This window comes from Bos grunniens, chromosome 13 (assembly GCF_055505025.1).
Source record: "Bos grunniens cultivar Pamir isolate PY7600 chromosome 13, Bosgru_T2T1.0, whole genome shotgun sequence".
Lineage (NCBI taxonomy): Eukaryota > Metazoa > Chordata > Mammalia > Artiodactyla > Bovidae > Bos > Bos grunniens.
This window is the reverse complement of record NC_141177.1, coordinates 26857924-26877345: the sequence shown is the minus strand read 5'-3', so window position 1 is coordinate 26877345 and position 19422 is coordinate 26857924. Positions and strand designations below refer to the sequence as shown.

Genomic DNA, 19422 nt, shown 5'->3' with positions numbered 1-19422 from the left:
CCTAAAGTCTAACCTCAAACTCTATCTTTTGCCTCAAATTTGCATCTGCCTCCATGCTTCAGTAAGATTGCTGTTATTTTTTCTGATGATGTCCTTGATTCCAGCCTCCTCTCGTCCTATACCTAGAACCAAGGTGCTAGTGATTATTCTTTTACAATATTTCTCACATGGTTTCCTCCTCATTCTCTTCACTGTTACTCATTTTAGTGTACCTAGTAGTGTCTTTGACATTATTGGTCCATCCTGTGAGCCGCCCTGTGAGGTATACAACTGATTTTTCTCATACCAATATCCTAGTAGCATTCTTCTGCTCAGAAAGCCTTGTGATCTCTGTGTTTATCCCATTATATCTAAATTTTGATTTAGTTTGAAGACCTTCTGTAATTTAATTTTACTCTTTCAAAATACCCTCCACTTTAGAATGGTCAGTTGCTTTACTCTGTCTTTTTTGTCACATTCATTCTTGCCTCTGTACCTTCATTCATGCTGTTTTTACCTCTTCTTGTCTAAAGTGTACTTAAACTTGTAAATCTTTGTTCATTTTTACTTTATTGATGGAGCTTTTACTGATTAATTGTTTTTACTAATCTCTCATCGAGTTGCTTGTAACTCTCACAGGCTCCTCCATACATTGTTACTCACTATTTATCCCTTTTGTCTGTGTCCTTCATTAAATTAAAAATATCATTTTGTCAACTATAGTTCCATCAGGTGATTAGATTATAAAGCCTTTTTTGGGGTCTTTTATCAGAATCATAACTTGAGTACTTATTAAAAATGCAGATTCTTAGACTCTCCACCTTAAACCTATTGAATCATAACACAAAGTCTGGAAAAGATCTTAAGCACACTAAAGTTTGAAAAACACTGCACTATTGTTAAATACCTACTATGTTTTCAATAAGGATTAGCCGTTTGAAGCATTTATATAAATAAGTAACTTTGGGGATCCCATTCATTATATATAACACTGCTGCTGCTGCTGCTAAGTCGCTTCAGTTGTGTCCGACCCTGTGCGACCCCATAGACGGCAGCCCACCAGGCTTCCCCATCCCTGGGATTCTCCAGGCAAGAACACTGGAGTGGGTTGCCATTTCCTTCTCCAATGCATGAAAGTGAAAAGTGAAAGTGAAGTTGCTCAGTCATGTCCGACTCTAGCGACCCCATGGACTACAGCCCACCAGACTCCTCCATCCATGGGATTTTCCAGGCAAGAGTACTGGAGTGGGGTGCCATTGCCTTCTCCATATATATAAACACTAGGAACTGTAATTTCTTTAAGACAGATCTGCTGGTTCAGTAGCTTATTTCTGGTTAATCTTAAAATTCACTTTTCTCCTATCCTTCGAAACCTTTCCTCCATGCCCCATATACATACCTACTCAAAATCCCATCAGTATTTTTTCCTTTGCCTTTTAAAAATAAATACCTTCTGCCTCTTTACAGTTTGTCTTCAGTACTCCTTTGTATGGCATCCTCTGGAATGCCAATCCCTTGTAGTCCCACCTCTGCTTATCTACTTCTGTTGTTCTTATCAGTCATTATAGGCTAAAGTTAGAAAATGCAAACCTTTTTGCAACACTAGCTTGTGTGCCACTGAATCTCTAAATTCCTGGTGGTGGTTTTTTTCTTTTTAACTCCTGTTTTTTTTTAGCTGCTTTTTACTCTAAAGGCAGTTTAGTCTTCACAGAATTTTGAAGAATGTTTAACATTATGAAAGCTTTCACAAACAAGTTTATATAAATACGTGTTTCAAACATTGTCCTTATAAAATAGAATAGGAAACTGTGAGCCAGTGGTTAACTAGATAAACTGAGTATCAATAAAATATTTTTAGCAAACATATAAAGTTACTGTATTTCTAAGTCTGGATATTCTTTAAAACAATATTCTCATTTTGACTATTAATATTAGGATAAAATCCTTCAAATCAGATGAAATGCAGAAATATTTGAATATCATATAATTTATAAAATACATCTCTTGTGCGTAGTCAAGGTAAAATGTTAGGAATAAAATTGTAGGATATTTAATTTCAAGAGAGAATGTGTATTTACTGTGGTTTTTTCCTCATGGTTTTAGATAATTACTCCTAGCAAAAGAAAAATGTCTGAAGCATCAATGATTGTTCCTGGTGCAGATAGATACACTGTGAGAAGTCCAATACTTTTAGTCAATACATGTAAGTTTTAGAATCTTAAAAGATTTCTAACAAGTATTATTTAAAGCAGGCATTTTTAAAACTTATGAATATTCTGGACCTAATTTACCTAGAGGATAATTTTGAGATAGAAAAATTGATAGAATATGAACCGCAGATGTCTTCTGTCAAAAAATATCAAATGTGTGAGAGATTTAATGGGTATCTATATAAATATTTTTTAAAATATTAATATCCTGTATTAAGAGCTTATTATTATTTAAGCAGGACTCAGCATAACATAGTGGATAAAACGTTAAATTAATCAGGCTGCTTGAGCTTGTTTGCCCACTTCCAGGTGTGTACTCCATAGCTAAGTTTAGAACCAGTTTCCTTTCTATGAAATGGGACTACAGTGTCTAACCTCATCAAAGTCTATAAAGGATTAAATAACTATTCGTTAAATAAGAAGTATTGTGCAACATTTAGACAGTACCTGGTACATACTAAGAGCTAAATAAAAGTTCAAAAATAATGCTATATACTAGTTGCTGTAAACACAGCATTATTTAATCTTTATGACAATTTAATAGTGACCTTCCATTCCCAAAATATGCTTGCCTACTGGGAAATTAATGTTTCACACACTTCTCAGACTTAACAAATACAAAATAAATTCATCTTTCCACCCTCCCTGCCAGTTTCTCTCCATTTCTTACCTTGGTAAATGGAATCCATATTGAGTTACTCATTTAAATCAGAAACCTGGGACCCATCCTAGAAGACCCCCCTTTTTAACTTTCTTCAGCAAAAAGTATCTCAGTGATAGCAACATACAGTTTTAAAATCTGACAAATATAAGTCCTTTGTCCTCCATTCTAGCATCACCACGAAAAAGAAGAATTAAACCACCACTGCAAATGATGAGTTCTACAGAAAAACCTAGTGTTTCTAAAACATCGGAACAAGGAGTGGATTATGCTGTATCACTTAAATCTAGACCATCTGAAGAAAAAAAGAGAAGAGATAATACAGACAAAGTAACTTTACTTTGAAAGCATTTTTAAATATTAAGTTTTTATCACATTATTGTAGAAATACTATTGAACTAACTTCTTCTGCAAACAGGGTCTTACTTTTCTTAAGCAGTGAGTTTCTTACTTTTTTTAAAAGTATTGCTTTCAAAATTGTTTTACATATCATTTTTTGTCCTTAAAAGTAAGGTCTTATCACTCACTGTGCTAACAATAAAATTTAGAAATACTTATTCAACTCTTGATTTATATGTTCAGTAAGAGAAATGAACTTGCCATCATTCTTGTATTCTGTTGTATGTGTTCTCAGATATACATACAGGATGCAGTAAAAGCCTAATAGAGAGGCAGATGGGCTTCCCAGATGGCATTAGTGATAAGGAATCCACCTGCAATGCAGGAGACTGGGTTCAATCCCTGGGTTGGGAAGATCCCCTGGAGAAGGGCATGGTAAGCCACTCCAGTATCCTTGCCTGAAGAATCTCAAGGACAGAGGAGCCTGGTGGGCTATGGTCCATGGGGTCACAAACAGTTGGACATGACTAAAGTGACTTAGCACAGCACTGAGGGCAGACAATTCTCTCTAATCCCAGAGCTGGAGAGGAAGATAAAGATCAGGAGATGCTCATTTAGAAGATGGAGAGTGAGTTGATTTTTGGAGTCAGTAAACGTTATTAGTCAGATGGATATCGAGGAGCACATTCTTTCCAGGTAGTTGAAGAAGTGGGACCGAGCAGGGAATGGATAAGAGAAAGTTGTATCTTGGAGAAATAGGTAATCAAGAGATACAGATAAGTTTATAGATGAACAGCTCAAAGTTTGTGTTTTCTCTGAAGTGTGAGGATGTTGAGCTTCTCTTGATGCAGAGGGCTCAGGGACACATGAAGATTTGGAATAAGCACTGAGGGATAGTGGAGAGGGCTAAGAATAAGTGTTAGGCAGTGTTGAGGGCCCAGTTCACATTAAAGACTATAAATCTTATCATGGCATTAGTTCAGTAATAAGTATAATTTCCTCAAGTAAAATTTAGCAGTCTTGGTGTTACAGTTGGAAAAAAAAAAAGATGGTGGATGTAAAAAAAATATGTAATGGTTGTGTGGCAGAAAGATAAGGATGGAACACACCTGTACACTTGTACACTTTTATACTGTTCCTCTCCCAGTGTGGAGAACCACTGGCTAGATTAGAGAAGATAGGATGAGGCAGAATATCTTAGCTAGGGAGTATATTTTTCTGATAGTCATGGAATATTTTTATTTTATCTGAATAAGTGTGTATATGTGGCTGTGAAAAGAAGCTTGCTGTCATCAAGAAGTTACCTGTGCAGTGGCCAAAACTTTACAAGATCATTTGACACTTCAGTTCATATGTATATTGAGAAAAGACAGAATAAATGCAGCCTATGAGATTAAGAGCAATAGATCACATGGCATGGAGGTTCCAGAAATTCTCAAAGAGAAAAATTACATTATTTTTCTAGCTATGGCTGAAGTCAGAAAATTTGTAGGCTGTAATGCCTCCTAATCTGCAGTAAAGTTACTTTCTTGTGTTTTAGGATAAGGGAGTATTCTAGAATGGGCATTTTATGAAGGAAATAGAACTACTATCCAACTTTTAATCATAAGGCAAAATTTTAAAGTTTTAAACTTTAATACTCCTAACTTGTAAAAGTCATTTTCATATAATGCCTTAATTCAAATTTATATTAAAATTTCTCCTGTTTATAGCCTATCAAAGCTGCTAAAGTTGTAGAAAAGACAGAAAATAAGGACACTGAATTCGCAAACCAAAATTTTAGTAAGTACTTTTTGGTTCAATTTTTGTCATTCTTTCTTATATATTTATACACACATACACACACATATGTATACACACATATATATATTTCTATAGATTAACTTCACTGAGTTTCATTTATTTGAAAAAGATTTATAATGAATACATTCAGCTCTATGCAGAGAACTTAGAAATTATGAGGAAGTATAATAACAGCCTTTGTTCCCAAGAAGTTTGGGTCTGGGAGTGGGAAGATGAGGTCAACCAATCTCTCCATCCCAATATATGAACTTTGATCAAATTCTACACTAGCTTTCATTTAACCCTACCAACTGTATGTAAAAATGAGGATACCATAATTTTTGTTTCATTTAGGTGAACTCCAGGAAATTGTTCTTGATTCACAGGCAGCAGGAAGAATAGATAAACCTGTGTAAGTATGAGAATATCCATCTAGTCATTTAGCCTATAATAATGTTACTCTATTTAGATGAATGTAACAAATTTAAAAGATCATGGCATCTGGTCCTATCACTTCATGGGAAATAGATGGGGAAAAAGTGCAAACTGTCAGATTTTGTTTTCTTGGGCTCCAAAATCAATGCAGATGGTGACTATAGCCATAAAATTAAAAGATGCTTGTGCCTTGAAAGAATAGCTCTGACAGACCTAGACAGCATATTAAAAAGCAGAGACATCACTTTGCCCACAAAGGTCCATATTGTCAAAGCTGTGGTTTTTCCAGTAGTCACATATGGATGTGAGAGTTGGACCATAAAGAAGGCTGCACACCAAAGAGTTGATGTTTTCAAACTGTGGTGCTGGAGAAGACTCTAGAGAGTCCCTTGGACAGCAAGGAGATCAAATGAGTCAATCCTAAAGAAAATCAACCCTGAGTATTCTTTGGAAGGACTGATGCTGAAGCTGAAGCTCCAATACTTTGGCCATCTAACACTAAGAGCTAACTCATTGGAAAAGACCCTGAGGCTGAGAAAGATTGAGGGGAAGAGGAGAATGGGGTAACAGAGGATGAGATGGTTGAATGGCATCACTAACTCAATGGACATGAGTTTAAACAAGCTCAGGGAGATGATGAAGGACAGAGAAACCTGGCATGCTGCAGTCCATGGGGTTGCAAAGAGTCAGACATGACTTAGCAACTGATAAACAAATTTAAAGGAAGAGGCCTTTATGTTCTTAGACTGTAGTATTGGTTATAGAACTAATCATCTTCAAGTATTATGATAGTACAGTGGCGAATAGCTTGTATGTTTTTTCTGTATCAACTGATATAACTCTTCAAATTGAGAGACTTAAAATGAATAAAAGCTTTAAAATAATAAAGCATGAATGAGAAGAAATTTAACCAAGTTTAAATACCCATGAAGATATATGTCAGATACCTGAGATGTATTTAGGTAGATCTCAAAATAGAAGCAATAATGGAATTTTTAAAATAATATTCTTTAATAAATTATATAGTAAGTTTTAATTTTCATCATGACTTATGAAAATTTTTTCATACTTTTAACAAATTTCTATCAATAAACATTGACTAAGAAAAAGTCAAGACCTTATACCAGAGTCATAGGCTGATGTTTCATAATGAGCAAATGAATCATTTTTCAGGTTACCTGATGTTTTAGACAGTACCTGTGGAGATAAGATGCACTCCAAATGGGCATGTTGGACACCTGTAACAAATATTAAGCTGTGTAATAACCAAAGAGCAAGTACTTCATCGAGAGACACATTTAATCAAGGTGAAACAGTTTTCGCTATGTATAAAATATTCAGGAAATACTTACTGCTTGAACTGTCTTAACAAATATTTTGGTTTTAATAAATTTTATATATGATCAATTTATAAATTTAATAAGGATTAATTTCTAATTTTTCCCACTAGATATTGTTATCAACCAGAAACTTCCTAAACAAAAGTCATCCTCTTCAATATCTGATGATAATTCTGAGGAAACAGAAAAGGTACAGTATAGGAAGGAGATAATGCAGCGTAACAGAACAGATAAAGCAGAAGCAGATGACTGCCACCGAAACAGACAACAACCAGGTCACTCTACACATTCGGAGGAGAAAAGTATTGAGAATGCCAAGCAGAGTGATTGGTGTATCGAATCTGAAACTACTTTTAAATCAGTTCTCCTAAATAAGACAGTTGAAGAATCTGTGATCTACAAGAAGAAATACGTGTTGTCAAAAGATGTGAATACTGATACTTGTGATCAAAGCCCTTCTCCTCAAAAAAATGCAAAAAGTCGTAGAAAATCAGGGAGAAGATTGACAGCTGAGTTTAATTCCTGGGATCTGAAACAAAAAAACACGGTGAGTTTTCAGTGTGTTTTATTTCTGCATACCTATAATATGCCTCCTTAATAACATAAAGTGAAAGAAGCTTGATTAATAGCTACAGATTTAATGTTTATAATTCCCCTGTGCTTTTCTTAATTGAAGTGTAGTTGATTTATATAGTATTACATCAGTTTCAGGTGTGTAATATAATGATTCAATATTTTTATAGCTTATATTCCTTCTAAAGTTATTACAAAACAACAGCTATGTTTCTCTGTGCTGTGTGACTTACTCTTGTTGCACATCTATTTTATACTTAGTAGTTTGCATCTCTTAATCCCATACCCTTATCTTACCCCTCTCCTCTTCCCTCTCCCCACTGGTAGCCAAGAAAGTAATACCCTGTTCCTTAATTCAAGCTTACACTCTGAGAATGAGTGCTCCTGAACTCCTTTCTGACCTGTCCCAGTCCCATAGTGATAGAACTCATGTGCCCACTAGTGCATAGCAGGCATGTAAATAGGTACAGCATGTATGAGCCCTGCAGTTCCTTGTCTCCTCTTGTTGCGTCTCCCCACTCTGTCCCCCAGATTCTTTTGAATATGGTATAGAACTGTCTGTGGCTCTCTTATGTGCTTATCTTTCTTTTCAATAAATGGCTGTGTGGTTTTTTCCCCCTGTTTTAACCTACTAAAGTATAGAGACTATGTTTTGGTCAACATTTGTTTTCCTGTATGGCCTAGCACAGCTTTGCACATAGTAGTGTCTGAAACATTTCTTGGATTTTGCCTATAAGTTTGACAAGGTTTTTCAAGAAAGGATGTAAATGGAGTGGAGGAAACATGTTGTTCGTCCTCATTGGAGCCTCCTTTTCTTCAGATTCATTGTCTGTAGAACATCTCCAGAACAGTTTTAGCTAGTATACACCATATTTTGAGACGAAAAGTTTCCTTTTTGTTGCAGTTACCATAAATCTTTTCTTTGGTCATTGCTACCAAGATGCAGATTAAAGAAAATTTTCTAATGAGAATACATTTCCACTGGCAATAATACAATCCTTTTCTTCACTGTGCCTTAAAAGATCCAGTATCTATAGGCCTTCATTTATCTTCCAGAGTATTACTAATACCTGGGTAGCCAGATTTCTAGAGTCAATGTAAAATGTTTTATATATTGGAGCATTTTAGTGTACAAGTGAAATATTTAATAGCTAATTTTGCAGTTTTATATAATTAGATACTATTTAATTTGTCTGAAAGAGATGGGAATACCAGACCACCTGATCTGCCTCTTGAGAAATTTGTATGCAGGTCAGGAAGCAACAGTTAGAACTGGACATGGAACAACACACTGGTTCCAAATAGGAAAAGGAGTATGTCAAGGCTGTATATTGTCACCCTGCTTATTTAACTTATATGCAGAGTACATCATGAGAAATGCTGGACTGGAAGAAACACAAGCTGGAATCAAGATTGCTGGGAGAAATATCAATAACCTCAGATATGCAGATGACACCACCTTTATGGCAGAAAGTGAAGAGGAACTAAAAAGCCTTTTGATGAAAGTGAAAGCGGAGAGTGAAAAAGTTGGCTTAAAGCTCAACATTCAGAAAACAAAGATCATGGCATCCGGTCCCATCACTTCATGGGAAATAGATGGGGAAACAGTGGAAACAGTGTCAGACTTTATTTTTTTGGGCTCCAAAATCACTGCAGATGGTGACTGCAGCCATGAAATTAAAAGACGCTTACTCCTTGGAAGGAAAGTTATGACCAACCTAGATAGCATATTCGAAAGCAGAGACATTACTTTGCCAACAAAGGTCCGTCTAGTCAAGGCTATGGTTTTTCCTGTGGTCAAGTATGGATGTGAGAGTTGGACTGTGAAGAAGGCTGAGCACCGAAGAATTGATGCTTTTGAACTGTGGTGTTGGAGAAGACTCTTGAGAGTCCCTTGGACTGCAAGGAGATCCAACCAGTCCATTCTGAAGGAGATCAGCCCTGGGATTTCTTTGGAAGGAATGATGCTCAAGCTGAAACTCCAGTATTTTGGCCACCTCATGCAAAGAGTTGACTCACTGGAAAAGACTGATGCTGGGAGGGATTGGGGGTAGGAGGAGAAGGGGACGACAGAGGATGAGATGGCTGGATGGCATCACTGTCTCAATGGACGGGAGTCTGAGTGAACTCCGGGAGTTGGTGATGGACAGGGAGGCTTGGCGTGCTGCCATTCATGGGGTCACAAAGAGTCGGACACGACTGAGCGGCTGAACTGAACTGAACTGAATTTATCTTGACCAGACTACTCTTTATTTTGGTTTCAACCTGCAAATCACGTTTTCTATCTATTTTAGCTGCTTTCTTTTTTAACTAAATACTTTTGGTTATTTTTTTCTTATCAGTATGCTCTTCTTTCTAGTCTTAGCTGCTACTTAGTTTCTTCAGACCCAGTGGAAGTAAGGTTTTTGTTGTCTGAGTGTTGATCTGTCCTTCAATTTTAAACTGTTTTCATTGGAATTTAGAATCACTCCATGGAATTTTTCTGATCTAGTGATTATTTTTTTGCTGGAAGCACCAAAACTCGATCATCTTTTCTAAGCTGTGCTCTTGATTTTTTAAAAAATCAACTTCTTGTTTTCAGAAGTTCTTTTCACTCCTTCATAGTGCACTCTCTTTATTACTATGCTAGAGTTTCTGCTGCTGTCCTCCAAGATAGTCATCTGTCTGATCCTGTCTTTCACTGGATAAGCCCAGAGAAATAGAACCTCTATAGTTCAGTAGTACAGATTTCCCACATTGACTCCAATTATGTCAAAGTTCTTAATACACTCTTATAGGGGAGGTTTGTTTTTGCCACATTTTTATCAAGGTGAGTATACCCTGTCTTTGTTCTGGTAATCTCAAGAAGAGGTAGTAATAACTTATTATTTACTATATATAAAAACATATGAACTTAAAAAGTGATAGTATATTTTATGTCATGCTATATTTGTTCAGTTCAGTCACTCAGTTGTGTCCAACTCTTTGCGACCCCATGGATTGCAACATACCAGGCCTCCCTATCCGTCACCAACTCCCGGAGTCCACCCAAACCCATGTCCATTGAGTCGGTGATGCCATCTAACCATCTCATCCTCTGTCGTCCCCTTCTCCTCCTGCCTTAAATCTTTCCCAGCATCAGGGTCTTTACAAATGAGTCAGTTCTTTGCATCAGGTGGACAAAGTATTGGAGTTCCAGTTTTAGCGTCAGTCCTTCCAATGAATATTCAGGGATGATTTCCTTTAGGACTGACTGGTTGGATCTCCTTGCTGTCCAAGGGACTCTCAAGAGTCTTATCCACCACCACAATTCAAAAGCATCAGTTCTTCAGCGCTCAGCTTTCTTTATAGTCCAACTCTCACATCCATATGTGACTACTGGAAAAACTATAGCTTTGACTAGGCAGGCCTTTGTGGGCAAGGTAATGTCTCTGCTTTTTAATAAGCTGTCTAGGTTGGTTATAACTTTTCTTCCAAGGAGCAAGCATCTTTCAATTTCATGGCTGCGGTCACCATCTGCAGTGATGTTGGAGCCCAAAAAAATAAATTTGGTCACTGTTTTCACTGTTTCCCCATCTATTTGCTGTGAACTGATGGGACCAGATGCCATGATCTTAGTTTTCTGAATGTTGAGCTTTAAGCCAAATTTTTCACTCTGCTCTTTCACTTTCATCAACAGGCTCTTTAGTTTGTCTTCACTTTCTGCCATAAGGGTGATGTCATCTGCATATCTGAGGTTATTGATATTTCTCCCAGAAATCTTGATTCCAGCTTGTGCTTCATCTAGCCCAGCGTTTCTCATGATGTACTCTGCATATAAGTTAAATAAGCAGGGTGACGGTATACAGCCTTGACGTATTCCTTTCCCGATTTGGAACCAGTCTGTTGTTCCATGTCCAGTTGTAACTGTTGCTTCTTGACCTGCATACAGATTTCTCAGAACGCAGGTCAGGTGGTCAGGTATTCCCATCTCTTGAAGAATTTTCCACAGTTGTGATCCACACAGTCAAAGGCTTTGGCATAGTTAATAAAGCAGAAGTAGATGTTTTTCTGGAACTCTTTTGCTTTTTCAATGATCAAACAAATTTTGGAAATTTGATCTCTGATTCCTCTGCCTTTTCTAAATCCAGCTTGAACATCTAGAAGTTCATGGTTCACATACTATTGAAGCCTGGCTTGTAGAGTTTTGAGCATTACTTTGCTAGCGTGTGAAATGAGTACAATTGAGCAGTAGTTTGAGCATTCTTTGGCATTGCCTTTCTTTGGAATTGGATTGAAAACTGACCTTTTCCAGTCCTGTGGCCACTGCTGAGTTTTCCAAACTTGCTGGCATATTGAGTGCAGCACTTTCACAGCATCATCTTTCAGGATTTGAAATAGCTCAACTGGAATTCCATCACCTCCACTAGCTTTGTTCGTAGTGATGCTTTCTAAGGCCCACTTGACTTCACATTCCAGGATGTCTGGCTCTAGGTGAGTGATCACACCATTGTGATTATCTGGGTCATGAAGATCTTTTTTGTACAGTTCTTCTGTGTATTCTTGCCACCTCTTCTTACTATCTCCTGCTTCTGTTACATCTATACCATTTCTGTCCTTTATTGAGCCCATCTTTGCATGAAATGTTCCCTTTGTATCTCTAATTTTCTTGAAGAGATCTCTAGTCTTTCCCTTTCTATTGTTTTCCTCTATTTCTTTGCATTGGTTACTGAGGAAGGCTTTCTTATCTCTCCTTGCTGTTCTTTGGAACTCTGCATTCAAATGGGTATATCTTTCCTTTTCTCCTTTGCCTTTCACTTCTCTTCTTTTCATAGCTGTTTGTAAGGCCTCCTCAGACAACCATTTTGCCTTTTTGCATTTCTTTTTCTTGGGGATGGTCTTGATTCCTGCCTCCTGTACAGTGTCACGAACCTGTGTCCGTAGTTCTTCAGGCACTCTGTCTGTCGCATCTAATCCCTTGAATCTATTTCTCATTTCCACTGTATAGTCATAAGAGATTTGATTTCTAGTGGTTTTCCCTACTTTCTTCAATTTCAGTCTGAATGTTGCAATAAGGAGTTCATGATCTGAGCCACAGTCAGCTCCCAGTCTTGTTTTTGCTGACTGTATAGAGCTTCTCCATATTTGACTACAAAGAATATAATCAGTATGATTTGGTATTGACCATCTGGTGATGTCCATGTGTAGAGTCTTCTCTTGTGTTGTTGGAAGAGGGTGTTTGCAATGACCAGTGTGTTCTCTTGGCAAAATATTTTACCACAATTAAAAAAACCCATATGCCTGATTCCCAGGAAAAAAGTAAAACTAAAAGCAACAGAACTCATGTCTTTTAAGACTCTCATTCAGACTTTCTTTTAACCAAATTATCTAAAATTATGCAGACAATAATTCTTACTTTGTAGTCTTTATATTAAAAAATTAATATAATTTTTAGAGCAGTTTCAGAGATAACAGCTATACAGAGTCCATATTACTCCATCACTGCACCCCAGTTTTCCCTATCAGTAACAGATTAGTGTTACAGATTTGTTACAAATGATGAGCCAATATTGATACATTATTAACTCAAGTATATAGTTTACCTTATAGTTAACTCTTTGTATCTTCCATGTGTCTTGACAGATGTATAACAACAGATATTGACCCTTAGAGTGTCATGCATAATAATAGTTTCATTGCCTAAAATTCCCATGGTCCATCTCTCCCCTGTTTCTTCTCTCCCCAATAGAACTCCAGACAAAAACTGATCTTTTTACTGTCTCCATAATTTTGCCTTTTCAGAATACCATCGAGTCGGAATCATATAGTATGTAGCCTATATATTTAGGCTACATACTGAATCATATGAAGTCATATTGGGCTTCTTTCACTTAGCAATATGCATTGAATTTTCCTCCCTATGTTTTCATGGTTTGACAGCTTTTTTGTTGTTAATGATGAATCCTTTATATGGACATACCAAGATTTTGTTTATCTATTCATCTATTGAAGGACATCTTGGTTCTTTCCATGTTTGAAACTTAAGAATAATGCTTCTATAAACATTCATGTGCAGGTTTTGTGTGGACATAAACTTTCAACTCATTTGGGAAAATACCAAGAAGCATGATTGCTGGGTCATATGGTAAGAGTATGTTTAGTTTTATAAGAAACTGCCTTTCTTCCAAAAATGGAAAAAGTGGCTGTACTGTTTTTGCATTTCAGCAGCAGCGAATCAAAGTTCCTGTTGATCTACATCCTTGCTACTGGGTATTGTCAGTGTTTTGGATTTTAGCCATTCTCATGTGCTTGATGGTATTAGTTTTAATTTGCAATTCCCTAATGACAGGTGATGTTGAGCATCTTTTGTATCTTTATTTACCATACTTATATCTTGTTTGGTGAGTTGTCTCCTCAGATCTTTTGCCCAGTTATTAATTGGGTTTCCTAATTGTTGAGTTTTAATAGTTCTTTGTGTATTTAAGATACCCGTTCTTTATCAGATATATATTTTACAAATATTTGCTTCCAGTCTGTGGCCTGTCTTTTCATTCTCCAAACAGTGTCTTTTGCAGAGCAGAAATTTTTAATTTTAATGAAGTCCTACTTAACAGTTTTTTCTTTCATGGATTGTGCTTTTGGCTTAGCAAATAAAAAGGCATTGCAAAACCCAAGGTCACCTAGATTTTCTCCTGTGTTATCTCCTAGGATTTTTACAGTTTGCACTTTACATTTAGGTCTATTATCCATTTTGAGTTAATTGTCATGAAGGGTATAAGATCTGTGTCTAGTTTTTTTTTGTCATGGTGATGTTCCAGCACCATTTGTTGAAAAAGGCTAACTTTTCTCCTACCTTTGTTCCTTTGTCAGAGGTCAGCTAATTGTATTTATGTGGCTCTCTTTCTGGGCTCTCTGTTTTGTTCCATTATCGTATTTCTCTATTCCTTCACCAGTACCACACTGTTTTGATCATTGTATCTTTTCATTAAGTCTTAAAGTAGGGTCAGTCCTCAAACTTCTCTATTAATATTCTGTTGGCCACTCAGGGTCTTTTGCTTCCCCATGTCAATTTTAGAATCATTTTGTCAGTAACCAAAAAATAACTTGCTAGAACTTTGATTGAGATTACATTGAATTTATAGATCAAGCTGGAAAGAATTGACATCTTGACAACATTGAGCTCCTTATCTGTGAATATGGAATATCTCCATTTATTTATTTAAAAATTTTATTTTATTTTGGCATATAGTTGGTTAATGATGTTGTATAGTTTCAGGTGTACCACAAAGTGGTTTAGTTATACATGTATCTGTTCTCTGTTGTTGTAGATAGTCTTTGATTTTTTTCATCAGTCATTTGCCTTACATAGATCTATTTATATGCTTTGTTAGATTTACACTTAAATATCTCATTTTGGGGGACCTGATGTAAGCAAAATGTAATTTCACATTCCATTTGTTCATTAGTGGTTTATAAGAAAGTGATTTTGTTTACAAACCTTGTATCTTTCTGTTGTGCTATATATATTTTTTTAACTTCAAGAATTTTTGTTGATTTTTTAGGTTTTCTACATAGACAGTGATATCATCTGTGAACAAAGACAGTTTTATTTCTTTCTTCCCAGTATGTATGTAGTATATTTCCATTTCTTATTTTAGGGCATTTTGTAAGACTTCTGGTGACAGCAGAGAGCTTTCCTTGTTTAATAGGAGTGGTGACAGCAGAGAGCTTTCCTTGTTTCTCTTATCAGTGGGAAAATATCTAGTTTCTCTTCTTTAAGTTGTAATGTTAGCCATAATTTTTTTTAGATATTCTTTATCAAGTTGAGGACATTCCCCTCCATTCCTAGTTTACTGAGAATTGTTATTGTGAGTGGATATTGGATTTTGTCAAATGCTTTTGCACATCTATTGATATGATCTTATTATGTTTCTTACTTAGCATGGCTTATATTAGTTGATTTTCAAATGTTGAATCAATATCACATACGTGAAATTAAGTCCACTTGGTTGTGGTACATAATTCTTTTTCTACATTGTTGGATTCAATTTGCTAAACTTTGTGTTGAGGCTTTTTGTACCTACATTTATAAAAGATGCTAGCCTGTAGTCTTCCTTTCTTGTAAGTTCTTTGATTTTGTACTAGGGTATATTGGTTTCATACAGTGAGCTAAGAAGTATCCCCTCTGCTTCTATCTTCTGAAAGGTTGTGAAAAATTATGATTCTTCCTTAAATGCTCAGTAAAACCCAAAGGTAAACCCATTGGCCTGTTGCTCTGTACTTTGGCAGGTATTAATTATTGATTCACTTTCTTTTATAGATTAGGCCTATTCAGGTAATTTATTTCTCTCCGTGTGAGTTTTGGTAAAACTTATCTTTCAAGGAATTGGTCAGTTTTGGTTATCAAATTCATTAACATAGAGTTGTTCATAATACTTTTTTATTAGCCTTGTGATTTATTATCCATGTGATTGCCTCTCATTTCTGATATTAGTAAATTCTGTCTTTTTTCTCTTTTTTTCTTATTTGGCCAGAGGCTTATCAATTTTATTGACAATTTCAAAGAACCAACTCTTGGTTTCTTTCAGTTTTTTACAATTTTCCCCCCATAGATAGAAACATTTTTTTAACTGCTACCAAGCACTCTGAACAGTTCTATATGTTAAAAGACTTTATCCTAGGTTGTTTTAGTGCCTAACAAAGCCAAAATTTATTAAATAATTTCTTTTTTAAAACAATAAATTTCTGAACCCTTTTATTCCTCTTTGTAGTTATTTAATGAACCAGATTTTTCTTAAAATTTTTCAGCCTTTTTTTTTTTTTTTTACTTCGAAGGTTAACTGGTAGAGTTTTTAAGTAACTTATAAATTATTTCAGAGAGAAAAATCAAAAGGGAAAGGATTTACTGATGCAGCAGAATCTTTGATAAACCAAATTAATAAGCGATACCAGCCAAAGGACAGCATACAGTCTGCAAGAAAATCAAAGGAGTCTTTGATTGACAGGTATGCTCTTAAACTTTAGTTGTATGTGTCAGGAAAATATTCATTTCTAAATTATTTTATATAGTTTTAAGGTTAGTTTTAAACATACTTGCAGATAATGTAACTTTCCATTTGAAAACACAGGTACTTATTTACTTTTATAAATAGTATCTGCTTAAATTATATAGAAAGGGAACTAAAATTAGAAGTAGTCATTTAAGAATACAGTATTGATGCAGCATACCATTTCAGAAATCTTTAGGATATAGACATTTTAGAAATTTTATTTATTGAGTCTATGATGAGTAAAACTAAACATATTTAAATATATTGCTGAAGAAAATACCAAACTTAAATGAGCTAAAATGAGTTATTTTATATATGCAAATAATGTATTCCTTGTTTGCAGTCTTTTTGAAAGTTTTGTTTTATTATAAAATATTTCTTTATAGTCTTCCAGGTGGTTGGTTCATGTTTAAATTAATTTTGGCTTTATATGGCATGGAAAAAATTAGTCTTATGGCAGAACCATTCATTCTAAATTGCTTGGCACCTCCTGCTGCATGAGTGATTTAGCTTAGATTCTGTTATTGTTGCTGTTTATTATGGCTGAAGTTGCAAAGGATTCAGACTAGTACTGTCACGTTTCAGTTTTTCGTAGCATATTAAATATAGACTTAGTGACCCAAATATGTTTTACCTTATATAAAATGGCTTTTATGAAATACACTCTACTGACATTTTAATTGCCTTTTTAACTTTGACAAAACCTTTTTTACAGTGATTTTTCAAACAAATCAGATCTACAGCTCGGTAAGGTAAGTTTCATTTATTTAATTACACCAAACGTATAGTCAAAGACGATAATTTGACTTTACAGTAAAATAGTAGTAGGATGGACATAGATTTAATGTTTTCAGCATATTGAAAAACAGATTAAACAACTGACACTCAAGCTAGCCCCTTAAACTTCCGTTCTGCTTTTCAAAGAAAATGCTTAACATATATGTGTGATATTTTTACTTTTTGGTATATGATTCAGACCATTTTTTTTCCTAGCTCATCCTATCTCTCTTGACAATAAGATTGTGCTGAAGTCCATATTTTTGTTAGAAACATTTACTCTTCAGCCAGGTTTAAAATGTCACTTATCTTTGATTTATTCCTCACAGTTATTGCGACTTAATTTCAAGTTTTGAGATTCTCCTTCTGTAATTTGCTCTTGAATCTTCCTTCTCCTGACCATGCCAACTCCAGTTTTTTTTTTTTTTATTATTTCTAATCCCCAGCTTTATGCAATTCTTTTTATTGCTAATATTTTCTCTGTGCCAATCCATTCATTGCCCTCAGTACTAGCTTTTTTACTTTGCAAAGCACACAGCTTCAGTCATGTCATTCTGTTGTTCAAAAATCTTTCTTTGGTCTCTGTTGCTTATTGAATTAGGTGGAGACCTGAGCTGGCCCCTGCTGCTGCTAAGTCACTTCAGTCGTGTCCGAGTCTGTGCGACCCCATAGACGGCAGCCCAGCAGGCTCCCAAGCTGGCCCCTAGACCTCTTAAAAGTCTGAATTACTTCGCAAAATTAGTTTCCTAGACATGTCTTGTTTAGCTGAAACAGAATAAGATTCCCTGAAGTGTCTTTCCTGTGTTTATTCTTTTTCTTCCCCCTTTGGAAAGAACTTTGAAGTGAGTCACCAGGTTCTTTAACCTCTTTTCTCAGCGTCAGAACTTTATTCCTCCTTGGAGACCTTGCTTCAGAGTCTGCCTTCTCCAAGAAAACTTTGTAAGGTGCCCTGACTCAAAATCCAAATGGGCAAGAATTCTGAATCTGTGCAGCAGTGTTGTTGTTCCCTTTTTTTGATATTTTATTCACTGTTGCAGTTTTTTCTTTCTCTCTTCTGTCTTCTAGAATGTAACTGTTTAGAATCATCTTTGTATCCTGTATAAGTAAGATCTTTGCTCACATTTGTACCTTCTTTAATACGGTTGCTTATTTTTGTATCTTCTGTAATAACTAGCAAAAACGGACCTGCAAGAGATAAATTGAGCAAATGTATCTAAACACTGGTAAAAGTCATTTTGGAAAGTTTAAGTCAGATAAGTAATTAAAAGAGTAAACTATTGAAGGGTAAACTTTCTGGAGTAATGCAAATTATTATAAAATAGCCAAAATAAATAAATAAAATTGAAGAGGAATCACAACTAAAATGAGTATTTTAGTTTTAATATTTCCAACTTCCAGATATTAAATTAGACTTTAATTATTTCTGATCAGTAATCAATCATTTAGTGATATAGTTAAATTATGTCAATAACATAATTACTTAAATATGTTAAGATTTTATTTTACTTCTTTTGTGCTTACTTTTTGATCATATTGAATATACTTTGAACAGAAGGCTATAGGAGTAAATTTACATACATTTTTCCCTAATAATACTATTAATAGTTGGCTGATACAGTTTTGACTCATTCACCTGAGATTTTGCATAAATCTTAGCCTCTCCCAAAGTTTTTTTTATTTAACAGTTTAAGCAAATGAGATTCTTGAGGGGGGCGGGGGAGGGGAGTAGAAGCATGCTTGTTTTGTAATCCTAGAATCACTGAATTCAGAATACCAGTGAGGTCATTTACCTATGTACAATAATGTCAATAAATATTAAAGACACAAGGATATTAATTTTGTATTTGATTTATAATACTTTCTATTATGTTCTTAGTACTTAAGTCTTCAATTTTTTTTAAAGTGTGGATGATTAAAGAAACTGTCACAGATGTAAAATTTATATTAGTGAAAACACCATTAGAATAATACATGAAAGTTTAGTTGTATATGCTGTTTGACAAGCAAGGTGCAAGTATGAATGGTTTTATGTTAATTTCTTTGTATTTAGGAGAAGGTTCAGAAAAAAAGTTATAGACAATTGAAGACGACTTTTGTTAATGTTACTTCGGAATGCCCATTGTAAGTAATTTTTCATAAATCTTAAAAGTTTTCACATTTGAAGAAAAATTTTGTTGTATAATGGAGTTAATGTTTCTCTTCATTTTTACAGGGATGATGTTTACAATTTTAATCTGAGTGGAGCTGATGAGCCTGTTATTAAACTTGGAGTAAGCTGGAAATCAGAAGTTATTTTGTATTTATTCAGTATTTATTTT

General features: G+C 35.1%; 1 protein-coding gene across 15 annotated transcripts in view; it reads left to right on the top strand.

Annotated features, from left to right (window-relative positions):
• The window catches only part of SYCP2 (synaptonemal complex protein 2), a 73504-nt gene that overhangs the window by 36365 nt on the left and 17717 nt on the right, over nt 1-19422 (top strand). For 14 of the 15 annotated variants that reach the window (XR_015138676.1, XR_015138675.1, XM_086330966.1 and 11 more), the window contains 10 exons: nt 2083-2182; nt 3023-3180; nt 4902-4971; nt 5326-5383; nt 6580-6713; nt 6857-7293; nt 16155-16282; nt 17043-17079; nt 19155-19225; nt 19317-19374. Coding sequence is in view for 13 of the 15 variants with exons in the window: in XM_086330966.1 (XP_086187092.1) it covers nt 2083-2182; nt 3023-3180; nt 4902-4971; nt 5326-5383; nt 6580-6713; nt 6857-7293; nt 16155-16282; nt 17043-17079; nt 19155-19225; nt 19317-19374 (1251 nt within the window). In the remaining 2 variants the exon portion in view is untranslated. Of the gene's footprint in view, nt 1-2082; nt 2183-3022; nt 3181-4901; nt 4972-5325; nt 5384-6579; nt 6714-6856; nt 7294-13353; nt 13423-16154; nt 16283-17042; nt 17080-19154; nt 19226-19316; nt 19375-19422 lie in introns of those variants that run through there. The other variant, XM_086330970.1, reaches the window with a different exon arrangement.